Consider the following 25,108-nt stretch of genomic DNA (forward strand, 5'->3'; position numbering starts at 1 on the left):
CATGGAACTGAATAAGGAAAGAAAGCAGTGTGGCTGGGAATTACAATATAGCATTTAATGATTTCACTCACCAAGAATTTAAATATCACTTACCCAAAAGACAGGGTGAACCAAACGATTGTAAGCTTTATTGTATTTTCCCTGACGGGATAGTTGAAACATCTCATAAAAGTCATCCAAATCTGTGAAATATTAGAGAAACAGTTTTCTTATGCAATTAGTCAACCCCACTCCCCTGCCCCTTCCACTGAATTATAAGACAGCTGAGTTTTTGTTGGGCTGAATTCATTTCAACCTAAGCCCCAGAGGGAAACATATACTGGAATTTTCACTTCTCAGCTTCCTGAAGGCCAATGGACTTCAGGATAGCCTGTCTATGGCCTGACACCTTCCTACCCAAGGACAGGGCATAGTGGCTAGCTGCTGATCCCAAAGTGGTCAGATTGCTTGGTCCTCATCCAAGTTCAGATGTCCTAGACAAAAAGGAAGAATCCCATTGATGGGATAGGTAGGGTCAGCCCCTCTTCTCACTATCCCCAAATGTAAGAGGTTGACATGCAGGTCAGTGCAGAACTGGGTACTTACTCCATACAGTTCTGTGCGGATCCGAACAAAACACCTCCTGTACCATGTTCCAGTATCACTCTCAATTTCAATCAACTCATCTATTTGTTTAGGGGTTTTGATTTTGTTTACCTGTAGAAAGCAACAGAGCACAAAATGCTGAGTTCTCTAAAGTTGCTGAGTTTAGGCTGACGTGCTCTCTCTCTCTCTCTCTCTCTCTCTCTATATATATATATATATATATATACTCTCTCTCTCTATATATATATATATGTGTGTGTGTGTGTATTGTTTTAGTTGTAGTTGGATACAATACCTTTATTTCATTTCATTTTTTTATGTGGTGCTGATGTTCAAACCTAGCGCCCTGCAAGTGCTAGGTGAGCACTCTACCACTGAGCCACAACCCCAGCCCTCACAATATATTTTTAAAGAAGTGAAACCTGACTCCTATAAAAAGTAAGTGATATTCAGTAATTACTCCATACAAATAGGAGACCACTGGTATAAGTATATAGGTCCAAACAGCACCTAAGAGAACTGAACAAGAAATGAGTGGCAGGGGATGTTTTAGAGAAATGGGGGAAGAGAAAGTAGTAACAGAAAGATATGAAAACAAAATACCCTTCTCTGAATCATTACTATGAAGAAGACATTAGCAGATAAAACATTCAGATTCACTTATGCATTAAGAATTATTTTGAATTAAACTCATATGAAAACTATAATGCGCTAATAAACAAAATGTCTTATTTTAAAAAAAGAGTTATTTTTCTTGGGAGTTAGGGCTATAGCTCAGTGGCAAAGTGCTTGTCTAGCATGTGTGAGGCATTGGGTTCCATCCTCAGCACTAGAGATAAATACATAAAAATAAAGGTTCATCCACAACTAATATATATAAAAGAATTATTTTTTTTAATTTTTTTAGTTGTAGATGAACCCAATATCTTTATTTTTATTTATGATTATGTGGTGCTGAGGATAGAACCCAGTGCTTCACATGTGCAAGGCAAGCGCTCTACCACTGAGCTACAGCCCCAGCCCCATAAGAATTATTTTTATTGACCTTCTTTTATTGACCTTTATACTCCTTAAAGCTTTCCCATCAAACTTGTATTTGTAGAGTGTCACTAAGGCCCTTTCCTCCTTCTCCTGCAGCCTAACCAAGAAGTGGCTAGCCAGCAAATCCCACAGGTGGCCTCAATGCAAGTGACCGAGCATCAACACTAATTCTTCAGTTTCTCAAGGGAAATCAATGGCAGAAGTTCAACAAGAAAAGCTGCATCTGCGACTCCAGATAGTCACTTTTTGCTAAGAAAAGAGCTACAAAACAGGTGAGCAGTGTTTTCAGCACAGAGAATGAATCCTGAAAAGAGGAAAAAAGGAAGAACACCTCCTTTGTGGACCTGGCCCACCTTCCCCTGTTAATCCACACTTGCTGATTTTTGAACCATCTGAGAGGACATGGAAATGTGTACCCTTTACCCTTTACCTTTTATTCTTGTTTGAGCAGGTTTTTCTGGGAAGCCTGTCAACATTCCAGATAGCAATTCTACTGTATTGCCATCCTCAATATCCTGGTTCTGAGGCTGGATTTTAACAGAGAGGATGTGGGAACCCTAGCATCTTTCAAATTGTACCAGGTAGGCAGTAGTTTCTTTTTGGCTATATGAACAAAGATGTCTATTTCTGGGTTAAATATGGAATTTCAAATATAATCAGTTCAAAATAATCCATGTAGGGATTATTCTGTGATACTCTAGTTTTTTGTTTTTTTTTTTTAATCACAAGTTTTTTGGGTTTTTTTTTTTTGTTTTTTTTTTTTTCAATACTGGGGATTGAACCCAGGGATGCTTTACCCCTGAGCTACACCTCCATCCCTTTTTGTTTTGAGACAGGGTCTTGTTAAATTGCTCAGGCTGGCCTTGAATTTTCCATCCTCTGTTTTAGTCTCCTAAGTAGCTGGGATTATAGGTTTACACCACTGAGTCTGGCAAAGAATGTTCTCATAATTCAACGTTTTACTTTTGAGAGGCTTCCACTTCTCCACTCATCATCATTTGATCATTCATCCATTCATTGGCACCTACTGGAGCTGTAAACATGAAACATCATAACTTCCAAGCAATTACCACATGAGAGTGAAAGTGCTCATGTGGAGGTCTGTATAGAATGAGAAAAATACTGTTCAGAACATTCAATTTGATGAAAATCAGAAAGCTTCATGGACTCCAGAATTTGAATTGAGGTGGACATAGAAGTATCATATTTGCTAAGTGTATAAACTGTTTGGAGGAATAACATGTACAAACATTGGAGATGTGAGGGAAAACACTGCAGTGGCTAACAACAAAGAGTTTGGCATTTTTGGCAAATAGTGCAAGGTCAGAGGGCATTGAGTGATGAAGATTGAGCCAAATTGGTGGCAGTAAGAACTGGAAAGTAAGGAAAATTATGACTGGCAATTTAGGAGGTGAAATAAGAGGAAATGGTGATTCTTTGGATATAACGGTGATAAGTTCAGGTTTAGAGACATAGTGTTTGAAGGGCCATTGGATACAGAAGGATGTTCACAAAGCCCTTCAACATACATGTCTGGAGCTTAGGAGATTTGTGCATTAGGAGACAGAGACACATGAAATAGCTGAGAACAATTAAGGAGAGTGTGTAGGGGGTTAACAGAGAAGTTAGCTGAAAATGAAGTCTCGGAAAATACTTAAGGTAAGGACAGATCAAGAAGAGCTTAAAGAGGAGACTTTGGGTAAAATGCATGCAACTTTATTGTATTGTATATAGAACTAAAAAAAAAGATAAATTTGTCATGGTAGAATCATGTAATGATTTTAGAAGTCATGTATAAAAGACTTGGAGATTATCCATTCTTTTGGTGCATTTCCACATTATTCTTCTTCAACATTTATGTAATAACAAGGATGACCATGAGTAGGTTTGGTGACTCAAGCCTTCTTGAAGAAAAGGTAGGCAAGCAGGGCAATGAGAACCTACAGAGACACTTTCTCAGAAGGTATTTGATAAGGATTTATCCTTGTCTGAATGAGAAGGATTAAATAACATGAAGTATCTAGATGACATCTCAAGTTTCCTCTAACCTTATGATTATCTAATTTTAAAAATTGTTAATAACGTTAATGCTGTTGTACATTAACTCAAAAGAAGGGCCTATTAAAAGGCCACCTGGCCTTGAATGGGGGATATCCATTACTGATTTTCATTTCTCCATCACATTGCATAGAAAATTTTGCTAATGAAGCATCTGTGAGGTTGGTGGTATAACTCAGTGGTAGTGTTTGCCTAGCATACAGAGGTCCTTGGTTGGATTCTCACCACTGGAAATTAACATCTGATAATTTGGATATAGGCCAGACTACAGCACATCTTTACATTATAAAAAAATCCATTTCCTAAGTAGAAATGAACTGAATAAATAAGATACCTAATCAGGGTCCATTTTACATGTTTTAACAACTGTAATTGATACTATTAAAGCCACTGAAGTTCTTACGTAGGTTCCTTTTATGTTTTAGTGAACATCCTTTTAAACTTTTTTACAACAAAACATTTTTAGTCTACTTGTATGACTGTGTATATCAAAAGATTTAAAACGATCATTCCTTCCAAAAATTTTTATTAATTTGACTGGCTTTCCATATAGTTTATTCTCTATAGGGAATAAAAACTAGAAGATGGAAGAACATTCCTGGCATAGAGAACAGCTTGTGACATATTAGGTTGAATGGCAAACCTTAGGAACTGAAAGATGAGTGTATATACAGAGAGGACCTGAAAAGTAGGAGGGTCTTGTCCTTGTTGTCAACATTGAGGATTTTTGTCTTTATCCTGAGAACAATGTGAAGTCAGTAGAATGTGAAATTGGGATACACATTATATATGTTTGTGCTCATGTGTGTACATGTATCATAAAATGAGACCTATTTTAGAAATAAATTTCTTGATTCTTTCATCTTTTATGTTCTTATCAAGCCACAATAAGGTGTAGCTACATATTTGGATTATCTTTCTCTGGTTTCCCACAAGACTACCTTCCTTTATCAAATTCTGATTAGTTATTGACCTAAGAAATTGCCACGTGTAAAATATTTGCCTTTATGTAAAGTTTTTGTTGTAGATAACATCTCTTACATTGCTCAGTATTCCTTATAACAAGATTATATAAACTTTTCACAAATTAGAACTAAAGTTGACTTTTTTTTGAAAAACAAATGCATTGCTATTTACTTTATATCAAAAACTATGTAATCTACCAGAGGAGAGGGGAAAGAAAATGGAGGTATCAAGGAAGGAAATTGAATGAATTATGTTACTTGCATATATAAATATGTAATAACAACTTCCATTATTATGTACAATTATAAAATGCTAATAAAAAAAAAACAGAAAAATACCCTTATGCAATCTATTAAATCTGTCTTTTACCTCAGTTGTCAGGAAACCCAGAGATTAGTTTCATGCTTACTTAACACTGCTTTGATCCTCTAGTATAATTGTTTTCTCATTTTTTACTAGATTAAAAAAAAACTCTTAGTAAATAACTTTAAAATTTTACTAAGTATCTTAATGTTTCTTAGGGCCTCAGCATTATGAAGGATAATTCCTGACAACTTGGAGAAAACACTACGGAGTTGCTATGAATGGTTATCTTTGGAGGGGTTGTATGTCATTGGGCAACGTCCTGGAAGGTTAGTGACCAGAATTATTACTAGTGAGGGTATTTAATGCCACTGTGTTTCATATAATCTGATCTTTTTTTTTTTCTTTTTGTGGTAATGGAGTGTCTCGTAACTTAAAATCCTTCTGCATTAGGATGTTCTGTGCTTCTTGGCTGAGCAGCAGGTGGAAATACATTTCAGGGGCAAGAGCAGTGGCCTGGCAGAGCAGAGGAGATGGCCCAACAGGCATTGATCTCCTCTGACAGCAAATCAAGCGATATCTGTTGGTGATCCCTACAACCAGGGCCTCCTGTCCTCTGGTACTGAGCCTGGGAGTCAGAATAAGTCTGAGATCAAAATGTGATCTTTCTACCTTAACCCATCTCTCAGGCTGGTAGTATTATTTAAACAAACACAGAGCCGTGGAGTTATAGTTAGTCATAGATAGGGTTGGCAACCTACAGACCAAACCAGCCCTCTGCCTATCTGAGTAAATAAACTTTTATTAGAACACAACCACACTCATTTATTTACACATCATCTGTAGCTGCTGTTATATTACTGTGGTGGAGTTGCATAGTTGTGATAGACACTAAATGGTTTGCAAAGTTTAAAATGTTTATAATCTGGGGCTGGGGATATGGCTCAGTGGTAGAGCACTTGCTTAGCATGTGTGAGGCACTGGGTTCGATTCTCAGCACCACATATAAATAAATTAATTAAATAAAGGCCCATCAACAACTAAAAAAAATTTAATAAATTAAATGTTTACAATCTGAATTATTATAGCTATTAACTTCACAAATAATTAAAATTTAAACCATTCAAAAATCTAAAAAAATGCTAAGCAAGTACTTGGCAGAGTTTGTTTATAATGCATGTAAAGTTCTTTATATGTGATGTTATTTATTGACTTAAATTTTTTTTAAGTCTATGAAAATTTTTTTAAGTCTCTGTTAAGTCTATGAAAAAGAACAGTTGCTATTGTTTCACTCTGATAAATAAAAAGATGGGGCACACACACCAAATATTTACAATCTGGTCCTTGACAGAAAATTTGTCCCGAACTCTGGTGTGGAAGATTCTCTGAGCAGACTCACCGTGAAGACCTTCTCTGGTTGACCCCGTGCTCTCATGTTGGTGTCATGAATTAACTTCAGAATCATCCAAGCTTCATCGTGTTTTCCAACCTAAGAAATGTACAGGCAGTGAGGCTCTAGGAGCAAAACACATATCCCCCCTGATTTTCCAATAACCATCTTGTACTCTCAGACCACATAGAGTGTAATTGTGCAAAGGCATGTAGATAAGTCCCACCGGCAGAAACAGATTATCTGGATGTCATTGAATACACTAGCAGTTCAAACTATGTGCCTGTAACTAGGAATAGTACATGTGAAGGGCAAAATTTCATTTACAAAATAATAAGGCATGTTCTCTTCATTAAGTGAAAGGTTGTTTAAGGAGGAACATAAATATTTCTGGCCATGAGGCAGCTTTTCCACACATTGGTTGTTTAAAACCTGTCTTCATGAAATCTAACCCTCTATGGTTCCATGTAGGAAGGAAAACTGTACCTGCCAAAGAGACCAACATAATTCCTAGGATTAGCAAGGAACTCCTTCCAGTGTATGTGGGCTACTTGAGTATATGTAATAAACATTACCTCCAACAAGAACCGGGGGCTTTCAGGCATGAAGGTGAGGGCTACCACAGAACAGACGCAGGGCAGCGCGCAGACAATGACAAATACACGCCAGCTGTGAAACTGGTAGGCTGAGCCCATGCTGAAGCTCCACCCTGGAAGAGCAGACGGGAAGAATGAGCAAGGCTTCCTCTAGGAGCCTGTCAGGAAAGTCCCCCTGGCATCTCCACCTGGATTTTTCAGTCGAGTTTTACTGTCCTCAGAGGAACAAGCTGATCCGCCATGGTGACCAACTCAGTTTTAAGTGTACCATTGGCAGTGCTGAAATAAAGATGCCTGACCCCAAAGGGCTTCAGGTCTAAGTAGGGGGTGCCTGTGGGCTTATATGTAATTAAATCCCAAAGGCCAACATTAATTAGGGAAAAATGCTTCATCCAATAGGTCACTGTGCTGGGTATCTTGTGTTTGTTCTTTCAGATCACTCTCCACTATTTTCCACCCTGCTGTCTGCCATGAAATGGCTCTCTGTAGACAGCATCCATGGCTCCCAGTTAGGTTGGAGTAAAGGAAGCAGCCAAGGGAACATCGAGTCTGCTGAGCATGGTACCCAGCTCCAAACAGAAACTGAAGATTTCTAAATGTAACAAAAATAGAATTTTTATCTTAATATAGTAAAAAACAACCACAGTGGGATGCAAACAGAAATGCCTTTAAGAACAAAAAGCCAATCTTTGAATGAATATTAAAATGGTTGAAAGGAAAATGCAAACATGATTCTAAATGCAAAGTAATGAGGCGTATCAAATCTAATTGAAAACACAGAGGAGATTTATAGAGGCAGAGATGAATTATGTGGAGCGAAATTCTAATTTATAGCAAGGCTTGGTGTTTCTAAGACTTTCTGTGAACGTAAGTCAGGTAGTCTACATCCCAGTCCCAGGAGAACTGTATAATTATTCACTGTTCACACAAAAGCCAAGTGAGATTCTGAAGGTGACATAACTTCCTCAAGGCCACAGAGCTGAAGTCACATATCAGAATCTTCCCTGTCAGGATTTGAAACAGAATTATATATCAACACATGGCCTCATGTGTGTACCCACTCACTCACTGAATTTGTTGACAAGTGATGTAAGCATCAATGACATACTATATTAATCTTAGATTAATAAATTTTCCTGGGAATTTAGTATATGGATATTATGGGGGTTGATAAATTAATTTTTAAATAAATGTTAGGGAAATATGATTGCTTTTGATGCTTTATGTGGCATAAATTAAAAAGTTTTACCTATCCAATGCAGAATAAATTCTATGATGGAACAGGGGAAATATAACTGCTTATTTCATATTTGATTTCAGAGCTTCATCTAAATATCTTTTTTTTTTAAAAAAAAAAGACATTCTAGGTTCTATTATTTTAAACATTGGAAGAAAAATGAAAGATTTCAGTGATCTGTTAAATTTCAGGCTAGAGCACATTCCATAAAGTACAAGGAAGAGGATCAAAGACAAATAGGGGAAGGCTCTGGTACCATCGATCAAATATGTTAGTTCAGAAAGTGAAGTTTGTAAAGGAGAAATTTACTACAGTGAGTAGAGTTGATGCTTCTTGTAGATGGAATAATGCTTCCTCCCAGCAAAGCCATTCTCATCCCAATCTCCAGAGTCTGTGAACATGTTACCCTACATGAAAAGAGACGCAGCAAGAATTATTAAGTCAAACATATGGAGAGAAAGATTGTCCTGCAGTATGTGACTAGGCCAAGTGTAAATGCAAGTGTCCTTCAATGGACAAGAGGGAAGTAGGAGAATCTGAGTGAGAGAAGGACAGAAGCCGAGGTTGGACTGGGGAGATTTGAAGACGCCATGCTGCTTGCTTTGGAGATTGAGGCAGAGACCACAAGCCAAGGAATGTAGGTGACTGGTAGAAAAGGCCAAGACTCCTCTCCTAGTGAAACTCTGCCAGTGTACTTGAACTTCTGACCTCAAGAAGTGTCAGATAATAAATTTATAATGTTTGAGGCTGAAACATTTGTGGTGATTTATTGCAGCAGTAATAGGAAACTGATACACTCCTCTTTGTAATTACAGCTTGTGATAGTTAGCTTTTTCACCACTGTGACCAAAAGACCTGACAAGAACAATGTAGAGGAGGAAAAGTTTATTTGGTGCTCATGGTTTCAAAGGTCTCAGTCCATAGATGGTTGACTCTGTTGCTCTGTGCTCGAGATGAGGCAGAACATCAAGGTAGAAGGGTGTGACAGAGGAAAGTAGCTCAGGATGTGGTGACAAGGAAGCAGAGAGAGGGCTCTGTTCACCAGGGACAAAATATATACCCCAAAGACATGCTCCCAGAGACCTATCTCCTCCAGCCCACCCTACCTGCAACCCAGTTAATCCATTCAAGTGGATTAACATGCTGATTGGATTAAGGGTCTCATAACCCGAGCATTTCACCCTCTAAATTTTCTGTGCTGTCTTACACAATACTTTTTGGGGACACTTCATACCTAAACCAGACACAGGTCCCTCACTAGCTTGATGGGTGAAATTAAGTTGGAGAATTGTAGCTATTCTCTATGAAACTCCAGGCTCCCTGCTTTTGCCTAGATTTCTCCAGATGCCCCTCCAAAGCCATCAGGCTCCTTCTCAACAGCTGGTTTTAGGAAGGTTGTCTTGGAACATGAAATCAGTGGATGAAGAGACTTACTACAAAGTGATTCCAGTTGAGAAGGTTTCAGTCTACCAAGGATATTGGATAACAATGTAAAATCAAAAGAGAGGGCTGGGGTTGTAGCTCAGTGGTAAAGTGCTTGCTTAGCATGTGTAAGGAACTGGGTTCAATTCTCAACACTGCATATAAATAAATAAAATAAAGGTCCATTGACAACTAAAATAAATAAATAAATTTAAAAATAAAAAAAAAAATAAGGGGCTGGGGTTGTGGCTTAACAGTAGAGTGCTCGCCTAGCTTGTGCAAGGCCCTGGGTTCCATCCTCGGCATCACATACAAATAAATAAATTAAATAAAGATATTGTGTTCAACTACAACTAAATAATAAATAGTTGAAAAAAAATAAATAAATAAAACCAGAAGAGAACTAACTGATCCAGAGGCCAGCTCTGCTCAGTTTAGAACAGCTGAAGATTAGCCTGTTCATTGCTGCTCAGGTCTGCCTCTATGTCATTAGCCATGAAGTCTGTCTTCTTATTCCTTGCATGGTGTACATGTATCCATGTGTGTATATACCCATACATGCACAATCACATGCATTTTGGTGACCTCTTTCTGTGTAAAGAATGTGTTGTCCACCCATTTCTCTTTTCATTTATTTGCAATATGCTTTTCTCCCACGCTCCAAAACTGTTTTTAGTCCTTGAGTCCATCCCTTTCCAAATATCCAGTCGTCAATCTCATTCTTTATACTTGAACTCAATTCCTGATCCTTTGAGAAAAGAAACACAGAAAGAACTACACACATCTCATCTTCTCACTCTTCACTAGCCTGATCTGCCTTCTCCTGTCCCATCTCTATAGCAGATGACCTGTCCATGTGCCAATCTAAGGTCCGCTGGTTCATGTGGACTCTGAAGCCCATCTTTCTCTTTCTCACAGGGACGGAACTCCTGTAGTTACCTACCTCTCCTCTCCAGCCCTTACCAACACATTTTCTTACTTCACTTCAGGAGTTGCTTCTTCCACACATCCACGCCCAGCATCTAGTAACACCCCTTCCTTGGCCCTCACAGGCTTCTGCGGCTGAACTGCTTTCTCTTTCCTCATCACAGCAAACACTTCTCAAAAGAATGATCGGTAGCAACTATCTCCACTTTCTCACTCCAAACAGACTTCTGTCCTGAATTCCACACAAATGGGGCTGGTCAAGGTCACCAATTTTGCCGAATTTAGCAGTCACTTCTCTGTCTTGATGTTACTGAAAACTTCCAAATCTATTCCCTTATTTTTGAAAAGTTTGTTTTCCTTGACTTCCTCATCAGTACTAGTCTGTTTTCCACCTGCCTGGCCCTCCTTAGCTGGTCCCCCAAAGTCTGCAAACCCCCAATATTGTCATTGACTCTCTCCTCTGTCTACAGGGGGTTCATTTATCTCCAGACTTCATGCACCCTCTCCATGTCTTTGCCTGTAAAATGTATCCTGTTCTCTTCCTGGAATGCCAGAACTACCTCTCTACCTGCCTATTTACCTCTTTACAGAGATAGATACCTACCAGGCATTTCAGATATACCATATGCAAAATGGAACTTTAGATTTTCTACCACACTACCAAGGAAAAACTCTCATTTCTCTCTCAACTTTCCTAATCCAGCTCTGCCAGTCAGAAATTATTCATGCTAAAAACATTCAATATTTCATCCTTGATTCCCCATTTTCCCTTACTACCTGCTATGTTCAACCCATTGGCAAGTCCTGTCTCTAAAATCCATCTCAAAACCATCCATTTCTTCTTATCTCTGTGGTACTACACAGGTTCCAGTTCACATGGACCGCTTCCTGACCTTCAGTGACAGCCTCTTAACTGGTCTCCCTGCCTCTCTTGGTCTGCCATAGTCCACTTTCCCTATAGTAGTCAGAGTTGTATTTTTAAACGTCAACAAGTACACTTTGCTCTGCTGTTTAAAGACTCCCCACACATATGGATTGCAACCCACGTGTCTTACCACAGCTCCAAGACCTGCATGGACTGATCCCTAGTTAAATGTCTGAGCTCATCTTCTTCAGCTGATCCTTTTCCTCACTTGGTCCAGTTCCATTGATCAGCCTGCAGTTCTTTGAAAATAGATCCTAATTCCAATCTTTGGGGCTAAGCCTTTTCCCCAGAAACCTAGCCATGCATTTAAAAGTATGTTTATGTATTTTAGCCAGTCTTTCTGAGTTTTGAAGTAAGTTTTTTTTTTTTTTTTGTCCTCAGCACATCTCACCTCAATTTAGATTATAGTCCCCTACAAATCCTTAGCATTTGATATCTGCCCTATGTGGACTGCTCTGTCTAAATATTTGCATTGATGGCTGTCTCCTTCCACCTTCTAGGGATCAGTTTAGGGTCAGAGGGATCCACACATTAAATGCCACTTTCTGTCACTGGAGACCTGTTTTATTGTCTTGATAGCACTAAGCATTATCTAAAGCTGTCTTATTTGTTTATTAGTTTACATGTTTTTACTTGTCCTTTTCCTCCTCCAGGAAAGCAGAATCCCTGCTTTTCTGACTTACCAATATCTCCCTAGTGCCATTAGGAAGTCCCAGTCCATAGGAGGTGTTCTTTAAATGTTTATTTAATGAAAATACACACACACACACACACACACAGTGTATATGTGGTTTCCTTTTAATTTTTTTTCTGGATCCACACTAAATAGCAAAATATTTTGATTTGCTTTTTCAAATTGAATTGGTAACTCATATAGATACCATAAGATTTATTTATTATTTGCAGATATCTAGCTCTCTGCATTTGGCAAATGTGCAGCCATGTAACTACAACCATAATTGGGAAACGGAATAATTCTATCACCTTGAAACTTTCCTTTGTGTTGCACCTTTGGGGTCAACCCCTCCTCTGTTCTCTGTTCCTGTAGGTTTGTCCTTTCCAGAACGTTATATAAATGGAATCATTCTGCATTTCACTTTTTGAATATGCTTCTTACACTTAGCATTACATATCTGAGATTCATGTAAATTATTGCACATACCAGTGGCTTATTTTTCTTTGCTGTGTTATGCTCAATTTTGTGAATATACCACAGTTAGTTTATCCACTCACCAGTGGAAGGATTGTTGGACTGTTTCCAGTTTGCAATGATTATAAATAAAGATAATGTAAATATATCATACAGTTTTTTTGCATGCATCAAAATTTCCTGTACTTTGTGTAAATATGTAGAAGTGGAATAACTGAGTCATATAAGTTTCTGTTTAGCTTTATAAGAAGATATTTTTATTTACTATGTGTCCATTCCTTCATACTTTTATTGAGTAACTATATGTGTCAGCCATAATGCTGTGATATGGAGGCTAATAAAACTGATTCCCAGACCTCGAGGGGGTTAGAGCCCAGTGGATGAGGCAGATGTGCTAACAGACATGATAAACAATACAACCCATGCTGGACCAGGTTATAAAGAAAGTGCAGCAGGAATACAGAGGAGGCAGTGGTATCTATACATTTTAAGGGGTCTACTCTCAAGATTTCTGGTCACATTTCTGATTTGGGCTTATGAACAAAGAAAGCAAATTCTAAAATTTCTAAAGTCAGAGATAGATAGAGAATCAAAATCTATGCCTAATAAGATCTTGAGATTGGTAAGATTGATTGTCCCTTTCCTACAATGTTACAACTGCCTGACTTGGAGAGGGAGAACAAAGACTAGGGAGAAGTGGCATGAGTCCTGACCAGGGAACTGGATGCCCCTCCTCTCTTATAACATCCATCACCAGGGGTCAAAGGCTAAACAGGAGATAATTACAGTGAGGGTCTTGAGAAATGACCCCACAGATGCTTTGTAAAACAAAAATACCATTCTGTGCATTAAAAACAAATAAAAGGATGAAGAAGTAAAACACTGACCACCATCATTTCTCATCTATGAATCCAAAGCATTCCCCCAGCTCCATTTCAAGATGAATTAAATCTAAATTTAAGAAATACACAAAAGCTGGGTGTAGCACTGCATTCCTGTAATCTTGGGAGGCTGAGGCAGGAGGATCATGAGGTCAAACCCAGCCTCAGCAATTTAGCAAGGCTCTAAGCAACTTAGCAAAACCCTATTTCTAAGTAAAATATAAAAAGTTCTGGGGATGTGGCTCAGTGGTTAAGCACTCCTGGGTTCAATCCCCAGTACCCCAAATAAAAAACGTACACAAAGTCTCTATCCACAAATGTCAGAAGTACAGTGAAGGACAGGAATGTGAAACCAGGCCAAATTTAACTGAGAAAGTGGGTTGTTGCTATCGAATACTCATCTGCACTTAGTAAAATGGATTCTCTTAAATGAATCCTTTTCATTGGCACCATGCCTTCTTTGTCTTAAAAAAAAAAAAAAATGATCCTGCAAAGTTGATAGTTCTAATTGTCCTTTGGACTTTGTTAAAATACTCATTAAAATGTCATACTGTGGGATTTATCTACAGATAATGTAAATTCCATGTGAGGAAGAACCTCAATTAGGGTATTACAGAAAACTGTGACTGCGCAGCTCTAATCAGTGTGGCACTAATAAGAGTATTATGTGTCTTGCATAATAATCAAGGCCATTTTCCAGCCTCAAGCTAATGTGCTCTGTGATTGCAGAAACCAGCTGCCTCCCCGTCGTCTGTTTTCCAAGGTGCCAAGGCAAACGTGTACAACACACACAGCATGCTGAGTTTTGCATTCTTTTCTAGGCTCTCTCCTGGAAGCCCAGTCTTGGAACCTCCTTTACTATTCTAAATTTGATTGTCAGTTATGAGATATTTTCAGTGAAACTGTCTTTGGCAAGAAAGCAGATTTTAGGTGCAAGACATAGATCCAGCGTTCCAAAAGAAAAATCTTAAATATTGCACGAGAGATCAGTTTTAATAACTAGGAAGTAAATCATCCATATATTTTGGTCTGTGGTCTTTACTCACAGGGCAAGCGGCCCACTGAATTTCTCTTTAAAAGTAGTTCAAAATCCATTTTCTTCAGTGAGAAAAACTTAAGAAGGGAACAATGATCAGATGAAATTCTGATTTTATTCCTACAGAAATAAAAATTTATACCTTCAACATGCCGCTGGCTTAAAATATAAACACTATATAATCAACATGAAACGTTACTCCTTGGCCTGAAACTCAAGTTGTCATGCACCTAGTATCATCTGTGACTATAAGATTTAACCAATTGCAACTGGACAGTCCCCGTTGTTGAAATTTTCATCTTCTTCTCAATTTGTAAAAATAGGTAAGTAAATAAATCAATAAAAGGTGTGTGTGGGGACGACAGGGAGGTGGTTACATAAACCATGGTATAGTATTATTGATTTAACAGTGAACATGTCCAGGGTATATACTCCAGTGGAAGAAAAAAAGCTTTTTTCCAAACAGTATAAATTGTAGTGATTTCATTTTTATATACACATAAAACATACAATCTGCTGTAGAAAATAAGAGGGAAGAAAATGCACTAAATTACTTAAATGGTTACTCAGGGCTGGGGTAGGGGCTCATGGGGACTTTTACTTTTGACATGACTTCTTTAATTTTTTAGCTCTTGTGTTACCTTATACTCTGATTTACTCAAAAAAGGAATAAAATATTTTTCAGAGTTGTAATCTTTTAATTTTTCTGAGATTCAGGTGCTGATGAGAGAAGAACACTGGAATTATGGGTCCGTCACAATCAGCATTTGCATTTTTCTGAATTGATATTGTTGATTCTTACTGTGAAAAACCTAAACATTGACAATGCAGTGTACATTTATGGATGCCAAGGGGAAAGTGCCAGAGACAATCTTCATCTCTTTGGGTAGGAAAGAGAACAATATTCATAGACCTTTAATCTTGATCTATGATCCCATTTTCTAATCATGGATTCCTGGGGCAGAGGTCAGTTGCTCCTTGAGCTGCAGTGTGTAAACATTATTTCCAACAGAAATACACAGGGCAGTCACCATTAAAACAGTTGACAGGGATCTGCCTGCAGCACATAATAATGCCTGCAGGAAGTGAGAGCCAATTACATGTCCCAGGGAGACAGTCCAGGGGTGAAATTCCAACTGACTACAACAGTCATCTGTCTCTATGAGTATCCTTAATCTATAAACCAAACTTTCCACTAGTTTCTTTATTTCTCTTCTCTTATTCAGTGCTGGGGACTGAACCCAGGGCCTCATGCATGCTAGGCAAGCACTCTACCACGAAGCTAAAACCCTAGCTCCTGGCTTCCTTGTTTCTCTATTTTTGTTTCTTAGCTTTGGTCCTGTTTGGAATGTACAAAGTAAGTGGCCCACGGCAGAGGGAAGTCACATCGTACCTCTACTTCCTGAATTTGACTTGTGACCTTTAACAGTGCTTTCTAAGAAGCAGATTTCCTGTGACCTTTGAAATTCATAAACATCATAAGCTTATTTTTCAAGGTTATTTATTCTGCCCCATGTATGCAAACAGAAATGAGGTGACCTTTCTACGAAGAGTTCCCAGAGCCAGCGTGGAGCATTAATTCAAGCATGGCACTTCCCAAATTCCACTGAGAGAAATAAAAAGTCTGAGGACTTGAAAAACCCTACTAGCATAAAAATGTGTACATATATTTTTGTGTTTTAAACAAAGGTCCCTTAGTATTTTCTTTTGCAGATATATAGTATTAATGATGCAATAACATAGGGCAATCAAAACTTTATCAAAGACTTTAATGCATTTTTTTTTCTTTTTTCTTTTTGGAGGTCCTGGGAGATTGAATCAGGGCCTTGTGCATACTAGGCAAGCGCTCTACTACTGAGTTACATCCCCAACCCTTCAAAGTAAATTTATATTATGAGGATTTAGAAGACAGTCAAATCTTGATCATATATAACTGAAGCTCATATCACAAATGCATGTAAAGTCAAGTCGTTAATAGATACATATTGTATATATTCATGTTTATTATAGCATATAATCCATGCATTAACTTTCTTCCTCTCTTTACTCAAATATTTATTTAAAATGAAAAATACACATTTATTTTCATATATAAACATTCAGATTATATTTATATATAAACTTAAAAGGCTTATATTCATGAATGAATAATAAATCAATTATGTTCACTTTGTAAACTTGTATAGTTTTAGGGGATTTACAGGCAAAAAAATTAAATACTGAGAATTCTTACATTAGGGAGAAAGATGAAATAATTGACTACAGCTCATTCCAAGACTGAAGTTCTCTCTGGTTCTAAGATCTTTTATAGTAGGGCATAGTGATGTATGCCTGTAATCCCAACAACTCAGGAGGCGGAGGCTGGAGAACTCAGATAAGTTTCAGATTAGCCTGGACAATTTAGTGAGACCCTGTACCAAGCTAAAATAAAAAGGGCTGTGGATGTCTCTCAGTGATAGAGTGTTTGCCTAGCATGCACAAGAGCCTGAGTTTAATCCTCAATACAGAAAAAAAAAATGTCCTTTGTTTTGACCAGGTGAGGGCATAAGAAAGTCTGTTTTTACAGCTGGACGCAGTGGTGCATGCCTGTAATCCCAGCACTTTGGGAGGCCGAGGCAGGAGTATTGTTCAAAGCCAGCCTCAGAAAAAGTGAGGCGCTAAGCAACTGTGTGAGACCCTGTCTCTAAATAAAATTCAAAATAGGACTGGGAATGTGGCTTACTGGTCAAGGGCCCCTGAGTTCAATCCCCAGTATCCCCACCCCCAAAAAATTCTCTTACACATATGGATATATGGCAAAAAAAATGGAATATTTTCAAAATAAAAACCAAAACACCTTGTAAACTGCAGTTAGTTCTGACATAAGTGTCTAAAAGTTGGTAGAGGATATGCAGCAAGATAATGGTGCTTATTGCATATATTAGCAACTTAGTCAATCTCCTTTCAAAGTAGCTATCTTTAAAATAATCTTAACACACACACACACACACACACATACACACACCCCTTCATGGATTCCATTCTCTTCCAGATCAGTTTCTTTCTGCTTTTTGCACATGGCTTCTACAAGGTTTTGCTCAATGTCAACAAAAGCTCCCTGTCCATTCCCAGAGAACTTTGTGATCCAGTAGAAACATTCTAGAGAAATTCATTCTTAGTTACAGATATTCCTGCTGGGGAGAGGAGTAAGACAAAGAGGGGGCTCTAACATTTCTAATGTTGGGATAAGAAGTCAGTCCCAATGCTGTTTGTTTCTGGTGCCCAAAGACCACACTCATAAACCTCTGTTAACCACTGCCCTCTCTGACCTGCTCTTTTTTTTTTTTTTCCTAGCCCCATTTCTTGCCTTGTAGCCTCTGATCCAGAACAAATCATTTAACATCTGACAAGTGAAACAGCTGCTTAGCTCATGACTCAGACTCAAAGTGACCCTTAGAGTTTTGTCATTTATGTCAAAGAAATTCCACTTTAACCTGTGGGAAAGGTGTGTAACCACAGTAATTCAGGAGTTCTAATTTCTGATTGTAGTGCCTCAGGCAAGGGAACATCCTCCCTCCCAGTGCAGTAGATAGGACATATGGCTCTGGAGGGGACTGGTCCTTTCACCTCCATAGCCAGGTCAAGCTACTTGTATCCAATTTACCTCACCAACAAGACACCTTTCAGATCATCTCAAGTTCCTAAGGCATGTTACCAATAAATGCTTCCCAAACCATCCCAGTTCATGTAGTGATTCTCTCTAAGTCCTTGCAGGCCAGAAATGTGAGGGGTAGCCTCTAATCTTCTTCCTGATGCCTAGTCATTGATATGCAATTATATTTTCTGATTTCTCTCAAACCTGATCCTTTCCCTCTATCCCCATGGTTGAGACCCTTGTCATACCTTGCCTGAGCCACCTTAATAGACTGATACACAGCTTGCATAGCTCTATATAGCTGTGACCACTGCTGAAATGTTAAAGTCCTGTTGTGGTTATTGCTCTGAGCCTTGAGCTCTGGATTATTCCATGATCAATAACCAAAGAAAGAACACCTGGCCCGAAAAGAGCCTCAGGGGTCTAGTACTTTGGCTTTTCTTTTTATGACTAGCCAATTCCCTTTTGTTAAATAATTTTAATACTTCTTCTGTTTAATAGAACTCCTAGCTTCTAGTGGGTGTATTCTATTTTCCAAGTACCTCCAAGTTCACTCATTCACTAGCTTAAAACCTTTCAGTGATTTCTCCTGGATGGAGTCCAGATTGAGGATGGAGTTCAGATTCTTTCATGTGAACCATAAGGTTCTCCAAGACCTGGCTCCTGCCTCTCTCTCTCACAAGCCCCTTCTTCTACCCTTTGCCTTCTTTCTTTCTTTTTTTGTACCAGGGAATTGAACCCAGGGGCATTTAACCACAGAGCCGCATCTCCAGCCCTTCTTTATATTTTATTAGAGACAGGGTCTCACTGAGTTGCTCAAGGCCTCACCTTACTGAGGCTAGATTTGAACTTTTGATCCTCCTGCCCAGCCTCCCGAGTCACTGGGATTACAGGCGTGCACCACTGCACTGGCTGCTGTATTTCTTTGCCAACATACTTTCTGATGTCCTAGTGGCTAGCAGAGCTCATCGTTAAGGTTACTTCATGTGTAACATGCCTGCACCTTTGCCAATCCCTACCTCTACCAAGGTCAACTGCACCTTTGCCAATCCCCACCTCTATCAAGGTCAACTTGAAGAACTCCTAAGCTTCAGCCCTCTATTGGTCAGGTAAAGAAGAATGCTCTCTGTACATTCTTCCAGACTAAAAAGGTTCCCTTCCCTGACGGTGCTATTATGGTGTCCTTTGAGTTTCCACAGCCCTTACCAGGATGCCTGGTGTAGAAAAAAGCCTCATGAGAGAGAGACTGAGTATTTATCAGCAGTTGGTTCCTTGAGAGGAGGGGCCATGTCCTATTCATATTTGGTACAATACTTGGCGAAAAGTAGTCACTCAAATAATGCTTCTTTAATCAATGAAGAATGCACTTTCAGATACCTTTAAAACCAGAGAGATTGTCTTTAAAAGTGACTTTTCAAAAATACAGATTTTTTTAAAGCTGTTATCTAACAATTTCATTGTGATAAGAGCACATGCTTGCTTGGTTTTTGGAATATGTTGGAACTTGCTTCACAGAATAGTTTGTGGCCCACTTGTAAATATTATGTGAGTGATCAAAAAGAATGTATACTCTGCAGTTATTGGGTGCAGGGTACAAATTTGACATATCAAGCTTGTCAATCATGTTGTTCAAATCTATATCCTTACTAATTTTTTCCCCCGTTTGTTACTTTAAATTCCTTTTAGTTTGTTTTCTGTGAGAAGACTGGTTCCCACAACATGGCCCATCTTATTACTAGAAATGGAACAGCATACCTATTATGAAATTGAGCCACATCTACACTTCTTTGCCAGCATACTTCCTCATGTCCTAAGGGTTGGTAGAGTTCATTATTGTGTAAAGGAAATGTTGAGTCCAGTGGGAGGGAGGAAGAAGCAATATTGAGCTGGGTGTGGTGTCACATGCCTATAATCCTAGCAACCCAGGAGGCTGAGGCAGAAGGATCATAAATTCAAGGCCAGCCTCATTAATTTAGCAAGACTCTGTCTCCAAAGAAAATATAAAAGGGGGAGGGATGTAGATCAGTGGTAAGGTGCTCTGGATTCAATCTCTAGTAGAATGAGAAGGAGAGGAGGAGGAGAAAGGGAAGGAGGATGAGAAGGAGAAGAAATAGAAATATAGAAAACTGGGACTATTTGAAATATCATTGAAGACACAAACTGGGATAACTTGAACTTTTAAAAATCATAGAGATTAAAAAAAAAAAGAAACTTTCTGTCGAGTAACACAATAAAACCATAAAATGCTTCATTTGTGCCCAACACAAATACACATCCCAGCTGAATGTGTCCCCACATTTTTTTTATGTAGTAGTGCCATTTGTTACTACCTTGTTTCAAACACTTTTCCATGAACTTGCAGCTTTTTAGAAGTTGAAGATGATCAATAAAGGGCTCATACCTAAAATAAACAATGAAAATGTACAGCTTGCTCTCAGGTTTTGCCAGTGGCCAGAGGCTGGTAGCATTTTTTTTCCTTTGCTATTGCTTCTCCTCACCTGAGTGGTGACCAGTTTTTAATGTTTATATTGCACAGACAGGCAGGAAAAGGCTTCCCCTTAGATCAATGAATGTATTTTCTTGTGGCCAAACTTAATACTTCCCCAAACACAAATTAGACTTCCTTTTGGAAAAAATATCTATCTCCAAGGGGACACTTTTTGCAATGCATCTTCAAAGCATATTTTGTTCAGATTGTCTGAAGAGAAACCTCAGTAACCGAAGTCAATTACATCGTTGGCAGATATGTGATTCCCTTTTGCCCATCCCTGATTTATGCCCCTGCAGCTGACATTCAAATGGTATTTCTCCTCAGCCCCCATCCCTTCCCCTTTGTTTCAGCATGAGATCTCTACCCAGAGTTAAATTTTGTCTCTGCCCTCTGGAAAGGCTGACTACTTGAGCCATTAATCTTGGTATTGAAATAAGTTCCTGGCTGCGACCGACAGTGGAAATGATTGATCCTGGTGCATCCTGGGGAATGGTCTTCTAGGGCCATGGCGCCAGAAAAATCAAACCCAGAGTGACTCAGTCTGGGACTAATGTAGCCGTTTTTCATTCAATATCACCTTCCCTGGCTGCTACTGATGAGAAATGATCTAATAACTCAGGGAGCCCAAAGTGACAAAGCACTAGAGTGCAGACAGAATGAAGCTCTGGCAGGGGTGGCCGTAAAATCAGCTTTGGTTCAAAGGCTGGTTTCCAGCTCTTGTAGAGACCCTTGTGGGTTCTCTTTCTCCTCAGGCCAGCGTGCCCATTCTGATTATGGTTTTGGTTGAGGACAGGAAGCCTTGAGTATCCACTGTAGCCTCTAGGAGGGACACAGATGAAGCAGAGTCAAGGTATACAGTGGATTCCCAGAATTTTTATAGTACACCTACTATGTGCCAGGCACCTTACACACATTATCTTGTTGAACACATCTGTGATTTTGCTGTCCACCCTGGTAAGATGGTCAGATAAAATCCAGGCTGTAGGTTGAATTTAATCTAATTTTTAGAAAAATATATTTCATGAAATACTTGGAATACAATTATACTAAAAACATATTTCTTATTTGTCTGAAATTCAAATTTAATGAGGTATCTTATATTTTTATTTGTTAAATTTGTTAAATGTATTCCAGGAGACATCTGGAAATGTCTGGAGATATTTTTGATTGCTGACCTTGGGGAAGAAGGATTACTACTGGCATCTCGTGGGTAGAGGCCAGGGATTATACGAAATATCTTACAATGCACAGGACAACCTTCCCCACAAGAATTATCTAGTCCCTAGCGTCAGTAGTACCCAGGTTGAGAAATGTGAACTAGTCATCACTGTGCCCATCCAGGTCACAGGTGAGGTACTCTACTCCAAGTTAATAGTGATAAGGCTCTGTTTGAATACTTTGTTTTCTTCTTCTTTTAAAATTTTATTTATTTTTTAGTTATTCATGGCAATAGAATCCATTTTGATATAATTATATGAGCATGGAATATATCTTCTTCTAATCAGGACTCCAGTACCACTCCTTCCCCTTCCCTTTCCTCTGTTGATCTTTTTTGCCATTTATCCATAGTTACTTTCTAAAATTAATTTCCTGTGGATGTACACAATGGTGAGATTTACTGTGGTGTATTCATATATGTACACAGAAAGTTAGGTCAGATTCATTCCACTGTCTTTCCTTTTCCTATCCTCCCTTCACATCCCTTTGTCAAATCCACTAAACTTCCACCACCCCCCACCCCCCCCCGCAACCCATGCTCTCCTGCTTATTGTAGCTTAGTTTCCACTTATCAGAGAAAACATTTGACTTTTGAGTTTTTGGTACTGGCTTATTTCACTTAGTGTGTGAGTCTCTAGATCTATCCAGCCAATGTCATAAAGTCATTCTTCTTTATGGCTGAGTAATACTCCATTGTGTATATATATATATATATATATATATATATATATATATATATATATATCATATATTCTTTATCCATTCACTAGTTGAAGGGCACCTAGGTTGGTGCCATAGCTTAGCTATTATGAATTGTGTTACTATACACATTGATGTGACTGGGTCACTGTAGTATGGTGATTTTAAATCTTTTGGATATACGCTGAGGAATGAGATAATTGGGTCAAATGGTGATTTCATTCCTAGTTTTTTTGAGGAATTTTCATTCTGCTTTCCAGAGTGGTTGCACCAATTTTGTATTCCCACAAGAATGTGGAAGTGTACCCTTTTCTGCACATCCTCACCAACATATATTGTTACTTGGAATAGTTGGTTTTCAAACAAAGGTGCAGACAGATCTTTAGCAGAACTTACATTTCATTCATTTAAAAAAAAAAAATATATATATATATATATATATATATATATTTTAGTTGTCAATGGACCTTAATTTTATTCATTTATTTACACATGGTGCTGAGAATCGAACCCAGGACCTCACACATACAAGGCAAGGGCTCTGTCACTGAGCCCCAGCCCCAGCCCTACATTTCATTCTTGCGTGGATGTTTTTTTCTGTTTTTATGTCAGTTTTTGCTATTGAATCATAAGCTTTTTTGATTGTTTTGCATTTACTTATTTTTACTATAAAATTAATTTACAGGGGCTGCCATTTTTCCTTCTATACACTTTTAAATGCCCCTCAAAGAACAAATAATGGAGGCACACAACAAAAACAGCAAAGAAGTGTTTTCTCCCTGTAGGGTTTGGTAGACAGTAACAAATCAAAGGATTTCTGATAAGATCTGCAGCTTATAAATGGTCACTACCACACACACAACCACCAAGGAAATAACCATGTATTTCCTGAAACATTTGTATTCTCATTTCATACAAACTGGGATGTTTGTCCTTAAAATTTCCCAGTGCTCCACAGGAATGGAGAGATCCTGTCCTTAGTAGAAGCATCTGGCATCAACCACAAGTCCTACACGTTTTCTCAGATCAAGCAGTGGGCAGGCAGCGGGAGGGGCCCGCCCTGGCTTCCTCGGGACCTGTAATGGGAACTGTGGGAAACAGTTGTTCTTTTATGTCTCTCTTGGCTCCTGCCTCCTGGAGTCCACTCTGGGCTCCCATCTGTCCTCATGCCCTATAATTCCTCGATCTCTTCAAGTTCACCGCCTCCTCTCAGCATCCGTCCATGGTCTACAACTCACATCTTCCTGCCTGAGAATCTCCTCCCCACCCCCTGCTAGTTGATTATCCACAGTCTCCAGGAGAGGTGGCCAATAAAACCACCTCAACAATGAAATTTGCTGCCCTCCCTGCTCCCATCTTTTCCAGATTCTGCCCAGCAGTATTCCCCTTCTGGCTGCCTTCTATATACAGCTGCCTAGAGTACAAGGTGCTTGGCAACCATGGGCAAGCCTGTTTCTTGACCCTCACATTCACTGTCATTCCAGCTCAGGGATCCTCCCCTTGCACTGTGTGAACAACCGAATCACAAGGGGACTTTGTTGAAAAGGCATAACCTGGCTTCATACTAGAATTGTCTCATTAAAAGGGCTGGACTGTGGTCCAGGGCACCCAGGGTGGGGGGGAACTTAGGCAGAGGAAACAGCTTCCAACCCTACTCCCTCTGCACCTGCCTTTCTTTGTCTAGACTCAGGCTCTTTCCTCTGTCTGGAATGTCCCTTTTTCACCCCAATTCTCTGCCTAGAAGTTTCCCATGAATCCTTTAGGACCCACAGCAAGTGTCACTTTTAGAGATATGTAACTTGTCTTTTGTGACAGCTCCTCTGACCTTAGGGGTCCGTGGAAAGAGAGAGAGAGAGCAAGGAGAACATGCTGAACCCTTTTATTGGGGAGAAGCCATTCAAATGAGGTAAGAGGTCAGGTTTCAGGGGGTTGAGACTAGCTTCTTGATGTTTGCTGTCAGCAGGTTGACTGACATCTAGGAAGGCCGTGCTTATCTCATGGGCTTAATGAGGATCAAAGGCTGAGCAAGAGAAGGGGGCACACAAAGGGAGTTTCCATGGAACATTCTATCCCAAACAGGGCAAAGGGTAGGATTACAAAAGAATAGGTCAGTGTAGCTCAATTCCCATGGGTGACGCCTACACCTAGAGCCACGCCTTGCTATCTGAGTTGAGTTAATGCCCAAGTTACTGCTAGACCTGGTACTATCATGCCAGACTGAAGGCAATAATTGGTCAGTGACCCGGGCATTGGGACTTGAAGGCGTCTGCATCCATGGCAGCTCTCAACAAATTGCCAGCATTTAATATCCTCTGTCCTGAAAGAAATACAAATTAAAGCCTCAATGAAATGCCATTCCATGCCTACCTAGTCTTAAACAGGGCAGGGAGCAAGCGTTACTCTTGTGCATGATGGGTGGGAGGGCAAACAGCATGACTTTGGAGAACTGGAGGCTTTTATGTACACACTTCTACTCTGTGACTCAGCAATCCCCATCCTAGGTGTTTACTCAAGAGAAATTAAAGCATAGGCAGAGGTAAGGCTGCTCT

General features: G+C 39.2%; 1 protein-coding gene and 1 long non-coding RNA gene across 5 annotated transcripts in view; one reads left to right on the forward strand and one right to left on the reverse strand.

Moving 5' to 3' along the window:
- The window catches only part of LOC131423597 (uncharacterized), a 39,310-nt gene extending 24,227 nt beyond the window's left edge, over positions 1 to 15,083 (forward strand). For all 4 annotated transcript variants that reach the window (XR_009225327.1, XR_009225324.1, XR_009225325.1 and 1 more), the window contains 4 exons: positions 1,723 to 1,898; positions 2,078 to 2,207; positions 5,172 to 5,282; positions 14,644 to 15,083. This is a non-coding gene — a long non-coding RNA (uncharacterized LOC131423597). The remainder of the gene's footprint in view (positions 1 to 1,722; positions 1,899 to 2,077; positions 2,208 to 5,171; positions 5,283 to 14,643) is intronic.
- Sv2c (synaptic vesicle glycoprotein 2C) overlaps positions 1 to 25,108 on the reverse strand; it is a 223,614-nt gene that overhangs the window by 27,276 nt on the left and 171,230 nt on the right. Inside the window, exons 5-8 of the mRNA XM_058574048.1 lie at positions 6,919 to 7,052; positions 6,353 to 6,442; positions 586 to 696; positions 94 to 182 (exon numbers count right to left, since the gene is read on the reverse strand). Coding sequence (XP_058430031.1) covers positions 94 to 182; positions 586 to 696; positions 6,353 to 6,442; positions 6,919 to 7,052 — 424 coding nt within the window. The remainder of the gene's footprint in view (positions 1 to 93; positions 183 to 585; positions 697 to 6,352; positions 6,443 to 6,918; positions 7,053 to 25,108) is intronic.

This window comes from Marmota monax, unplaced genomic scaffold, assembly GCF_021218885.2.
Source record: "Marmota monax isolate L192 unplaced genomic scaffold, Marmota_monax_Labrador192_F-V1.1 WCK01_AAM20220418_F8-fsc00018, whole genome shotgun sequence".
Lineage (NCBI taxonomy): Eukaryota > Metazoa > Chordata > Mammalia > Rodentia > Sciuridae > Marmota > Marmota monax.